General features: G+C 46.3%; 1 protein-coding gene across 1 annotated transcript; it reads left to right on the top strand.

Annotated features, from left to right (window-relative positions):
- The first annotated feature begins 1,793 nt into the window (after positions 1–1,793).
- On the top strand, positions 1,794–9,760 carry dldh (dihydrolipoamide dehydrogenase). Its single transcript, XM_078230642.1, has 11 exons — positions 1,794–1,847; positions 2,018–2,311; positions 2,791–2,851; positions 2,959–3,216; positions 4,035–4,095; positions 5,751–5,881; positions 6,025–6,194; positions 6,306–6,522; positions 7,879–8,671; positions 8,791–8,905; positions 9,084–9,760. The coding sequence occupies exons 1-11, from the start codon at positions 1,794–1,796 to the stop codon at positions 9,087–9,089; spliced, it is 2,160 nt and encodes a 719-aa protein (XP_078086768.1). The 3' UTR covers positions 9,090–9,760.
- Positions 9,761–12,019: the final 2,259 nt, after the last annotated feature.

Below are 12,019 nucleotides of genomic sequence, written 5' to 3'. Positions count from 1 at the left end.
TGTGTGTGTGAGTCTCTGTGTGAGTGTGTGTGTGTAAGTGTGTGTGTGAGTCTCTGTGTCTGTGTGAGTGTGAGTCTGTGTGTGTGAGTCTCTGTGTGTGTGTGTGTGTGTGTGAGAGTCTCTGTGTGAGTGTGTGTGAGTGTGAGTCTCTGTGTCTGTGTGAGTGTGAGTGTGTGTGTGTGAGTCTCTGTGTGTGTGTGTGTCTCTGTGTGAGTGTGTGTGTGTGTGAGTGTGTGTGTGTGAGTGTGTGTGAGTCTCTGTGTGAGTGTGTGTGAGTGTGTGTGTGTGAGTCTCTGTGTGTGTGTGTGTGTGAGTGTGTGTGTGTGAGTGTGAGTGTGTGTGTGTGTGAGTCTCTGTGTGAGTGTGTGTGAGTGTGTGTGTGTGAGTGTGAGTGTGTGTGTGCTGGATTCAGTGCCGGCCCAGGGCGCAGACATTGTTGCAGTGAGGGAAAGGCTGCGTGCGCCAAGGGGAGCTGTTCCATTGTAGGGAGCAGGTGCTTGCGAGTATTAACATACAGCTGAGAGGGCACAATGAGCCGCCTTGAGCTGAACAATATCAACTGCCGTAATGACAGCCACGCGAACGACACACACCCACCAACTTTTTTTTCCCAAAAAAAAGCACAGCTTTGGAGAAAAACACACACACAAAAATCCACAAAATCACAACTTTTTGTCGGATGACTTCAAGTTGCCCCCTCCTCCCACAAACACCAACCACCCCCCCCCCCTCAAAATTACTGTTGACAAAATAAAAATAAAACTCGCGGGAAAAAAAAGTCAGGACAAGTCTTCCTGTAGTTTGTGTGTTGCTATTCCATGTTAACTAATACATGGTTAATCAAAAGTGTATGTGTGTGTGTGTGTGTGTGGGAGGGGTGGTTATTTATATATATATATTTGCTGGAATTTAAATGGGTTTTGTGTGTGTGTGTACCGGGTGCATTGCCCATTTTACAGTTCAGTGATTATTTGGCGATGTATTGAGGAGGGTGAAATAGCTTCTTTTGTGCCAACTCGCCAGACCGCGGGTCAAGCAATCTGCATGTCATTAGCGAGGCAGAGTCGCTGTTGTATATAAAAGGCAAGCGAGGCACCCGGTGCATCAGAAGTTTGAGTGCTCTAAGGACCCAGTGGAAGCGAATTAGAGAACGCGCGCGTGTGTGTGTGTCTATGTGTGTGTGTGTGCGAGAGAGAAAGCAACAAGATAAAACAAACCCAGAGGACAAAAGCAAAAGGAACAACAGACAGGATCTGACTTTTCTACAAACATCAGAGTTCCCGCCCTCCCTGAACGGCCAGTTTAAACCAAACCAAAAAAAAAAGGTCAGAGGAGGAATTGCTGGTCCGCGCCCCTATATATTTATACATAAAATCCTGGGATCGTTTACGAGTTTCTGTTTGGAATTAACCCCCCGCACCCCCCCCCCGACCTCTCCCAAAGCATCTGGCACTGCGAGAGAGGAAGAACTAAACTGCCCGCACGACAGAGAAGGAGGGAGAGGGGGCGACACAGAGCCCAGTGATCCCACACACTATCTACCCATCCATCGATCCCTCTCCGCTACTTGCAACCTCTCCCAGGCAAGCGACCCTCATCTGAAAAGGAGCTGTCAGTCACCGGAGGAAGGGCGGTTCTCTGCGGACGGGGAGCAACCAAAGAAGCCGAGAGAGCAAAAAAACAGAGACACACTGAGTGGAGTTGGGAGCAGCGAGGTTTGGCTCGGAATCTTCAATCCAGCGCAAGGCTCAGTGAGAATACTGCCACCCCCACCCCTCCTCCCCCCCACGGCAATGGCAGGGCCAAAATTCTGTCTGTTCCTCACCCAGCTTGCAGTCCTGCACCAGGTAAGCTGAGCTGTGATTTCTGCTTCTAAAATGTGCACTTATTCTGGCTGCATTATGATTCCAACTGTGTCCTTTCTCTCTCTGTCTTCCATCCCCCTCCCCTCTATCTCTCTGCCTCCTCATTGTATCTGTATTATTTACATGTGTTTTGTGTGTGTTTGGTCGAACAGGTCTTTTCCTCTGGTGTCTTCGAGTTGAAGTTACAGGAGTTTAACAACCGAAAGGGGCTGAGTGGCAACGTGAATTGCTGCAAAGGCGGCTCAGCATCCAACTACGGTCTGCCCTGCGAATGTAAGACCTTCTTCCGCGTGTGTCTCAAGCACTACCAGGCGAACATCTCCCCGGAGCCGCCCTGCACTTACGGCAGCGCCCTCACCCCCGTGCTGGGCTCCAACTCCTTCTCCATCCCCGACGCGGAAACCTTCGGCAACCCCATGAGGTTCCCCTTCGCCTTCACCTGGCCGGTGAGCTGTGCTTGTCTTGGGTTTTGTGTGTGCTTTAGTGGCGGTGTATGGGGGAGGGAGGGCCGGTGATGTTGAGGGCTGGTGTTTAAACCCTTCGAGGGAGTTAAAGCCTAGGCACACACACACACACACACAAACAACAACAACAACGCTTAATGATGTGGGAAAGTTCACAGAACCTAACTGGTAATTTTCAACCCAGCGTGACATTCCAAACGGCTTCACTTGACAAAGTTGTGTGTGAATGCATTGAAATTAAGCGTGAAGACAGATGATAACTGCAATCTCTGCCAATATCCTACAGTAAGACTAGGAGTACACTCCCCCACCCCCCTCCCCTCCACCCCCCTCCTTAACCTTAGCATCACAGCGGCTGCAGGGATAGTGTGTGTGTGTGTGTGTCAGTTAACATAACCTCTATTATTTTCACCTTATTTATTTGGCTGGATTTAAGAGACTTTAACCTTTTTTTTAAACAGGGGACCTTCTCCCTCATCATTGAAGCCTTGCATGCGGAACCTACTGATGACCTGAGTACAGGTAACCTTCTCCTCTCTGTCTCCACCCCATTTTAACCCCTCTCTGCTTTGATAGAGACTTTCTTCAAATCTTTCTCTAACTCTCTGTGTGTGTCTCCTGACATCCAGATAACCCCGACCGCCTCATCAGCCGCCTGGCCACACAGCGGCACCTCACCGTGGGGGAGGAATGGTCCCAGGATGTGCACATCAGTAGCAGGACCGAGCTCAAGTACTCCTACCGCTTCGTGTGCGACGAGCATTACTACGGGGAAGGCTGCTCCGTCTTCTGCCGGCCCAGGGACGATGCCTTCGGCCACTTTAGCTGCGGCGAGAAGGGGGAGAAGTTGTGTAACCCAGGCTGGGAGGGACCCTACTGCACTGAATGTGAGTGTCCATCCTCCCCTGTAGAAATGTGCTGGGCTTTAACTGTACAGTGGGCACCATTTAAAAGGGATGTTTTTCTTTAAAATGATTTATTAGATTAAAAGAAAAGAGTTGGGGTTAGTTTGAGTCAAGTCTGTACATATGTCCCCTCTGTTGTCATGTCGATGTGTTCAACTTTGGTTCCTAAGGGGCTAGGGTAAATGGCAGTGGGGTGAGCAGCCTTTAATTCTAAGCCCCCCCCCCCCCCCTCCTTCCTGTCTCCCTCATTGGGCCATCTCCTGTGGGGTGCCGTTAGAATTGGGCGGGAGGTGGGTCAGTGGTGTGGATTGGCGGGTGGTGCGCATTGTTGAGTGCTCGCAGGTCCACGGGCAGCTGCGTTCTGAGGCTGAGAGGCAGCAGGACAATGGAGCAGCTGTCTCTGTAGAGCTAGCCTGCAAGCCAGCTGTCTGTCCTTATCTACACACACACACACACACACACACACAGCTAGATATGAAGGGGTGGAGTTGGGCAAAAAAAAGGACTTCTGACCAACACTGAAAAGATAGAGAGAAGAAAGGGGGTGGGGAATAGCAAAAAAATAAAGGCTTTGTACACCCCCCCCCTTTTGTGTGTGTTAAGCAAAATCTTTATTGAAAAGCAAATCTTACTTATCACTTTCAGCCCCCCCTCCAAATAAAACTAATCATATGCACTCGTAAAACTTTATCTCACTCCCATTTGGAAGAAAGTTCTGCATTTGTCAAATCTTAACTGAGTTGACGTGATTTAGACAATAGATATTGTTAAGTAAATCTTAACTTTCCATTCCTCTCCAGCTATCTGTCTCCCTGGCTGTGATGACCAACACGGGTACTGCGACAGGCCTGGGGAATGCAAGTAAGTAATGAGAGCCTCTCTCCTTTTTTTCCTGTTGGTTAACAGTACATAAAAGAGTGGGTAAATGATCTCTATCTGAAGGTGCGTGGGAATGGAAGGCGGCTTGCAGAGTTCAAAGCTACCCATCTCCTGGTGGCTGTTAGGTACATTTTGGAAGCCTGGGAAACTTCAAGTCTTTGGGGATCGTATAGCCAAAGGAAAACACGGCTGTTAACTTAAGTTTACAGTGCCCCACTGGGAAGCAAATTTACTATAATTACCAAGTTAAATGAGTGGCTGAACCAATTAAAGCAGTTTACTATCTTTCTGTTGCTCAGGCGCGCCCTCTATTGGCCTCAGAAACTTTTGCTGGCGTCTCTGTTCTGTTCTCCCACTGGACATCAGAGGAGGGGGACAGAGAAATTATTGGGATTCTCCTTTTCTCTGGTGAACGTTTTTCCACTTTCAGAAACTATTTTGTGGTCGCATTATGTTGCAAATGACTTCACTGTATTAGCCTCCTCCCCCCCCCCCTGAAAAAAACATAGATATTATTTTAAATGTTCTCCAAACTGGCATTAAGTTTATTTATTATTGTCACAAGCAGACTTATATTAACACTGCAATGAAGTTACTGTGAAAATCCCCTAGGCGCCACACTGCGGTGCCTGTTCGGGTACACTGAAGGAGAATTTAGCATGGCCAATGCACTTAACCAGCACGTCTTTCAGACTGTGGGAGGAAACCGGAGCACCTGGAGGAAACCCACGCAGACATGGGGAGAATGTGCAGTCTCCGCACAGACAGTGACCCAAGCTGGGAATCGAACCCGGGTCCCTGGCGCTGTACTAACCACTGTACCACCGTGCCACCCTATTATCATGAAACCAACTTTTAACTCTTCACTCCGAACTATTGGGTTAAAGCAGCAGTATTGCCGCAGCTGATTCGGACCACCCAGACCAGCGCTTTGAGTACCTTTACTGTCAAACTGTTGGACAAGTCCATTAAGTTTAAGTTTATGTATTAATGTCGCAAGTACGCTTACATTAACACTGCAATGAAGCTTGTAGGAGAGACTCGGATCCGAGGGCACAGCCTCAGAGTAAAAGGATGACCCTTTAGAACTGAGATGAGGAATTTCTTCAGCCAGAGGGTGGTGAATCTGTGGAATTAATTGCCACAGAGGGCTGTGGGGGCCAGGTTTTTGAATGTATTTGAGACAGAGGTGGATAGGTTCTTGATTGGTAAGGGGGTCAAAGGTTGCGGGGAGAAGGAGGGAGAATGAAGTTGAGAAAGTTATCAGCCGTGATTGAAAGGTGGAGCAGACCCGATGGACTGAATGGTCCAATTCTGCTCCTATATCTTATGGTTTTGAGTCCAAATTTTTCTATTAGCCTATTTGGAGTCTCAGACCAGAGAGGATGGGCTGTCTGACTGCTATGTTTTAAAAATCTCTAATTCAGCTTTTTAAGTGGTGCATTTCATTCCCTGCCAGGGTCCTTTCTTTGCGTAATTATCACCACAACAGTGCGGTGGCAAAGCTGTGGCGGTGGCAGAAATGTCTGACTTGTTGATTGCTTTTAGGCTTTTAATTCTCTTCAAAGTTTTAAATCTATTTGGTGGCAAAGTTGACCAAAGGTATTAAGTCATTTCCCTTTCTGTTTGATTTCCAGGTGTAGGGTGGGATGGCAAGGGCGCTACTGCGATGAATGTATTCGTTACCCAGGTTGTCTTCATGGGACGTGCCAACAGCCTTGGCAGTGCAACTGCCAGGAAGGATGGGGTGGTCTCTTTTGCAATCAGGGTAAGCTGTTATATCCTTCCTGCTCCTTTTAGAAAGGCCATTTATTTTGGCTGATATTTTTGTCATCGTTCTATTATTCTTGCCACTGGCTAATTTCCTTTGCTTCCCCCTCACTTTTTTCCCCCCTTCTCTTTGTCCTCCAGACTTGAACTATTGTACTCATCATAAACCTTGCAAGAATGGAGCAACGTGCACCAATACCGGTCAGGGGAGTTACACCTGCACCTGTCGCCCTGGCTACACGGGCTCCAACTGTGAAATTGAGATCAATGAGTGTGATGCCAACCCCTGTAAAAATGATGGGACCTGCACGGTAAGTGGGACTGAACCGTTGACGATAACGGTCAGAGATACAATATGATTCTTCCCGATGTACGGCCAGTCTGCCCGGGTAGCTAACCAATGGACTGAACTCTTGCCTTAGGATCTGGAGAATCACTACTCATGTACCTGTCCACCGGGCTTCCATGGTCGGACTTGTGAACTAAGTGCCATGACGTGTGCAGATGGTCCCTGCTTTAATGGAGGAAGGTGTACAGACAAACCTACCGGTGGTTACAGCTGCCATTGCCCGGCTAGTTACTCTGGCTTCAACTGCGAGAAGAAAGTTGATCACTGCAGCTCTGACCCATGCACCAACGGTAAGCAACGCTGTAACATAAACACTCAGGTCAGCTCCAGGGTTGTGTATATTCCTCAGTGGCTTTACTCCAACAACTCCCCCCCTCCCCCCCGCCCCCCATCCCCCCTCCCTTCGCACCATCTTTGTAACTTCTTCCTGCCCAATAACTTCTAAGATTTAAAAAAATTAATTCATGGGACACGGGCGTCGCTGGCTGGGCCAGCATTTATTGCCCATCCCTAGGTGCCCTTGGAGGACAGTTGAGAGTCAACCACATTGCTGTGGCTCTGGAGTCACATATAAAAGTGTTTAAAGTTTATTAATTAGTTACTGTGAAAACCGCCCCCCCCTCCCCCCCGGATAAGGACAGCAGATTTCCTTCCCTAATGGTCATTAGTGAATCAGATGAATTTTTCTGACAATCGACAATGGTTTCATGGTCATCAGTAGATTCTTGATTCCAGATATTTTTATTGAATTCAAATTCCACCATCTGCCATGGCGGGATTCGAACCCGGGTCTCCAGAACATTAGCTGAGTTTCTGAATTAATAGTCTAACGATAATACTACTAGGCCATTGCCTCTCCCAAGACCTCCATCCTCCTCCAATTCTAGCCTCTTGGGCATCCCTGATTTAAATTCGCTATGATTGTATTGAATGGCAGAGAATGGTTGATGGGCTGAATGGTCTACCCCTGCACCTATGTTCCCATTGGCAGTCCTACATTCAGCAGTCTAGGTCCTAGGCTGTGGGATTCTCTGCCTCTCTCTCTACCTATAAGACACACCCTTAAGACCTTTCTCTTTGACCATGTCTTTGGCCACCTGCTCTAGGAATGGGCAATACAATCCCTACAGTGCAGAAAGAGGCCATTCGGCCCATCGAGTCTGCACCAACCACAATCCCACCCAGGTCCTATTCCCGTACTCTGCTAATCCCTCTGACACTAGGGTCAATTTAGCATGGCCAATCAACCTAACCCACACATCTTTGAACTGTGGGAGGAAACCAGAGCACTCGGAGGAAACCCACACAGACATGGGGAGAACGTGCAGACTCCACACAGATGGTGACCCAAGGCCGGAATTGAACCCAGGTCCCTGGCGTTGTGAGGCAACAGTGCTAACCGCTGTGCCGCCGTGCCACCCCTATAAATGCTGGTCAGCCAGTGATGCCCATGTCCCACAAATGAATAATAATAAAAAAAACCTCAATGTCAAATTTTACCTGTTTCACTGCTGTGAAGAGCCCCGGGACATTTGACTATATTAGAGGTGTTACATGAGTGCAAGTTGTTGTTGTAAATGTCACACCATTGCAGAACTGAAGCTCGCTCTTTGCTAAAGTTAGATTTTTCCTCTCTTCTTGTTCAGGTGCCCAGTGTGTCGATATTGGGAATTCCTACATATGCCAGTGCCGCGCAGGCTTCACAGGAAGGCACTGCGACATCGACACGGACAACTGTGCCAGTATGCCCTGCCTTAACGGCGGAACATGCCAGGACGGGGTCAATGATCACACCTGCACCTGCCTGCCTGGATTTAGCGGCAAGAACTGCAGCATCTCCATCAGTAAATGCCTGAACAACCCTTGCCACAACGGTGCCACCTGCCACGAGAGGAACAGTCACTATGTCTGCCAGTGCGCCCGTGGATACGGTGGGCTAAACTGCCAATTCCTGCTGCCAGAACAGCCTCAGGGTCAAACCGTCATCATAGACGTTAAGGATAAATACACGAAGGCTGAGAGCAAGGGGCAGTTTCCATGGGTTGCTGTGTGCGCCGGGGTTATTCTGGTCTTAATGCTGCTCCTGGGATGTGCGGCAGTGGTGGTCTGTGTGCGGGTAAAGTTGCAGAAGGGGCGACAGCAGCCTCCAGACATCTCCAAGAGTGAGATAGAGACAATGAACAACCTGACCGACTGCCACCGCGAGAAGGACATCTCCATCAGCATCATCGCTGCCACCCAAATCAAAAACACCAACAAGAAGGTAGACTTGCAAAGCGACAGCTCTGCGGGGAGGAATGGCTACAGCGTCAAATATCCTTCCGTGGATTATAATCTGGTGCATGAGTTAAAGAATGAAGATTTACTTAAAGCCGAGAATGAGCGGGGAAATGCCAGTAGCCTGGAAGCAGAGCAAAAAAGTGTTACACAGCATAATGGGTAATTAAGTCAATCAACCTCCTATTGATGTGATATTGTCAATGCGGAATGTTGTTTTTCTTTATCTGCGTTGACTGCCTACCAGCCTAACTCTCTCATTTTTCCCTTCAACCCAATAGTGAACCCTCAGAAAGAAAGCGGCCAGAGTCCACATACTCTGCCTCAAAAGATACCAAGTACCAGTCAGTGTATGTCATATCTGAAGAGAAGGATGAATGTATAATAGCAACTGAGGTTCGTACTGCTTTTGTTTTAAATCTCACTTTCCCTTCTCAATATGTGAGGATGTCACGGGAGTGTAACAAGTTCCTTTCGTCGTAGCAATCCCTCATTATTCAGCTCAGACCTTGCTTGGAGAGTTCCTGTACCCAAATCCTTAGGCTGACAGTAACTCTGCCTGATCTCTCCATAGGTGTAAACTGGAAGTGCCACGATGGAAGTATAGTTGCCTTGCCAAGAAGAGATTTGCTCCAGTAAGCTGCTGCTCAGATTAAACTGGTTCTCTGCTGAAGTTGGCAAGAAGAATCCAAGGACAGACAGTAAGCAAGGACCTGGAATTCACGGACACCTGTTGCACTGCCTTTTCATGACTTTTATTCTGAGAGAAGAAATGTCCATTGCACTACAGACAAAACAGTTGCTTCTTGTATTCTCTATGTGGGCGTTAATGCCGGACTGGAAAGCCTGCACTGCCTTGAGTGTGAACTCAGGAGCAGCATGAGACAATGTCCTTGTACTGGAGATGCAAATTCTGCCTCTGATGCCTTTTTTTTTGGGACAGAAAATGTTTTCCAATTGATCAGGAGCGAGTGAAGGAGGAAAACAAAAAAAAGTATTGTTTCAAGCGCTGAAATATTTTTCAAACGTATTTGTGCAGTCGATGGTTCTTGAAGTTAATTTCGCATAATTTAAAATTCTGGTAAATATGTAAAAAAAAGGCACTTCAGTTCTATGTCTATTTTGTACATAACCGTATTTATAGAAACAGGTGCAAAAACTTATTGGAGTTGTTTGTATTGTTTTTTTTGTTACTGAAGAAAAGTGTTTTATAAATATTTTTTCTAAATAAATGAAATTGATTATAATTTCCTGATGTTCCCCCCTGTTCTCTTTTATCAGTCCCTCTGGTACTGAGAGAAAAGTTGACCGTCTAGCTCCAACTTTCCATTAAACCAATTCTTTCCTCAATAATCCAGGATCAGTTTATAGATACTTGCCTATCCCTGTATTGAATTAAAAAGACCTTTACTTTAAGGATATTTAATTTTTAAAGAATACTCCATTCTTAAAGTTACTTAGGCAATGTTCAGAGTGGACCGGGTAAATTAGAATCTATTCCTTGCCTGCTCCAAAAACCAAATTCAAATTCCAATTGAATCCAATTTATGGTCCCCACAAGCTGCTGAGATTTTCCAGCATTTTTCTGTTTTTGTTTCAGATTCCAGCATTTGCAGTATTTTGCTTTTATCTTAAGATCCAAACTGACAAGATAAGGCACTGCATCCCATCTTAGGCTTAATCCGATTCTTCACCTTAGTTAAAAGGCCCAGATGTTTAATCTCTTCAATCTGGAACAATTATGGCAGAATTTCCAGATTCCCAATTTCATATCTTGTCCAGTAACCTTTGTGGGTTGGATTCTTGGTTATTTTAACTAAAAAGAGATGGCGTGATGTAACTTTCTTCTCTGCATCTTGTCAGTTAAGCGGCCGTCACCATTGTTAAGCCGTGTAGCTTGGCTGCAGTTTCTTTCTCCCGGTACCTGGCGTACTCAATGTAAAAGCTTGCGGTTGACTATTTTTGCAATCGTCCTAAAATTAACTCCAGTAACACTGGGCAGGGGTAACCTTGCCTTTGGTTGAAGTGCATTCAGATCCCAGTCGTACAATCTCTCCTGATATTCCATTCCATCCATTTTCCCCCCCTCGGCATTCACTTCCCAGTGAAGCATTTTGTTTGGTGTCTAAAATCCCAGAGCTCCAGTAGAAATTTGAACAGTGGGAGGAGAAGGTGCAGGCATGTGGAACCTCTTCATTTGGAGGGTAATGTTATTGAAGAATAAATGAGCTGAGAAGGCCATTCGAAATGGACGATAGGAGTGGAGGCATTTGGAGTTGCAGGTAGATGATGTCGATTTCTCACCAAGGGATAGGGCTGTTTGCCCCAACCTTTTTTTCTCTGTTTACACCGGGAATATTTGACCCTTGAACCTGTGTTAGCTTAATGTTTTATTTCGTTATAAATGAGGTTTTCCTGTTTAAAAAGCACTGTGTTGTGCACTTGTGATTAGTGGCCTCGAGTTGAATGTATACCAGCTGTACTTTTACTTTCCAGTGTAAACAGGATTTGAGTTTTGGCCAGACCATGCTCACTCTTTATGTTAGCTGGAAATCCGTACGCCTCTATCGCTCTTTCCTACATTTTCTTCTGCCCAGATCCCAACCCCCCCCTACCTCCGCCATCTCACTCTAGAATCATGTCCTTGTATCTGTGCTATTCTTAGGCAAGTGGCATGGGATGGCTTTTTGCGGATAATTTGACAAATATTGCTGAATGATGCTTCATCAAACAGGAAGGCACAGAGCTTCTGCCAGTCTTTAGATTCCTTCCTCTCCATCCCACCCTATCCTATCACATGAGCTCTGTAAACTCAGGGCTAAGTCAAAACCAACAAACATTTTCCTTATGGGAAGTTTAAGTGCAATTGGTAACTGTTTGACCGGTGCGTGAACCTCAGTTTTCTCAGTCTTCAAAACACAAGGGGTTTACATTATTACTGAGTTATCCTGGGAGAGGGGACTTGTAAACTCTGCTGTGTGACCAAACCTAAATTTTAGCCAGCAGATTCTAATTCCTGACGCAACAACCAGAATGTCATTTAGAGATCAATGGTTTCACTTTCATCTTACTTCAGGCGACTGGATATAGCCAGTTGGAGTCTGAACAGAAATGAAAATTATGCTGATTTTGTCATTCCATCTGTTTTAGTAGCTATGACTTTCTAACATGCTCAATGACCATTTTAAATCATTCTATAACATTTTAAGATTAATGTGTTACTTTTTGTTTAAAAACTCAACACTTGCGATTTGTTTTGGAGCGAACATTAGGTTACGTGTTAACCATTTGGAATTGTGAGGAAGAAATATGTTGCTTGTAATTGGGGTGGGAGGGTGAGCCAAGGTGACTTCTCAATTTCTTTATCCAAAACTTAGATGATTCTTATTACATCCTGGCAGTAATTTTGACTCCTATTCCGTTATTACCCGACGATCACCTTCCCCCAGCGCCAATCCCCCTACTCATCCCCGACGCTATCTCAAGCTTCATCAGGAAATGCACAATGTT

This window comes from Mustelus asterias, chromosome 15, assembly GCF_964213995.1.
Source record: "Mustelus asterias chromosome 15, sMusAst1.hap1.1, whole genome shotgun sequence".
NCBI classification, from domain to species: Eukaryota; Metazoa; Chordata; class Chondrichthyes; order Carcharhiniformes; family Triakidae; genus Mustelus; species Mustelus asterias.
This window is presented reverse-complemented; position numbering and strand designations above follow the sequence as displayed.

Bases quoted from the DNA above. Each gene is read 5' to 3' on its own strand.
- dldh (XM_078230642.1), top strand. From the start codon at position 1,794: ATGGCAGGGCCAAAATTCTGTCTGTTCCTCACCCAGCTTGCAGTCCTG. The intron at 3,217-4,034 runs GTGAGTGTCCAT...ATTCCTCTCCAG, and splicing joins GGGACCCTACTGCACTGAAT to CTATCTGTCTCCCTGGCTGT. The intron at 8,672-8,790 runs GTAATTAAGTCA...TCAACCCAATAG, and splicing joins AGTGTTACACAGCATAATGG to TGAACCCTCAGAAAGAAAGC.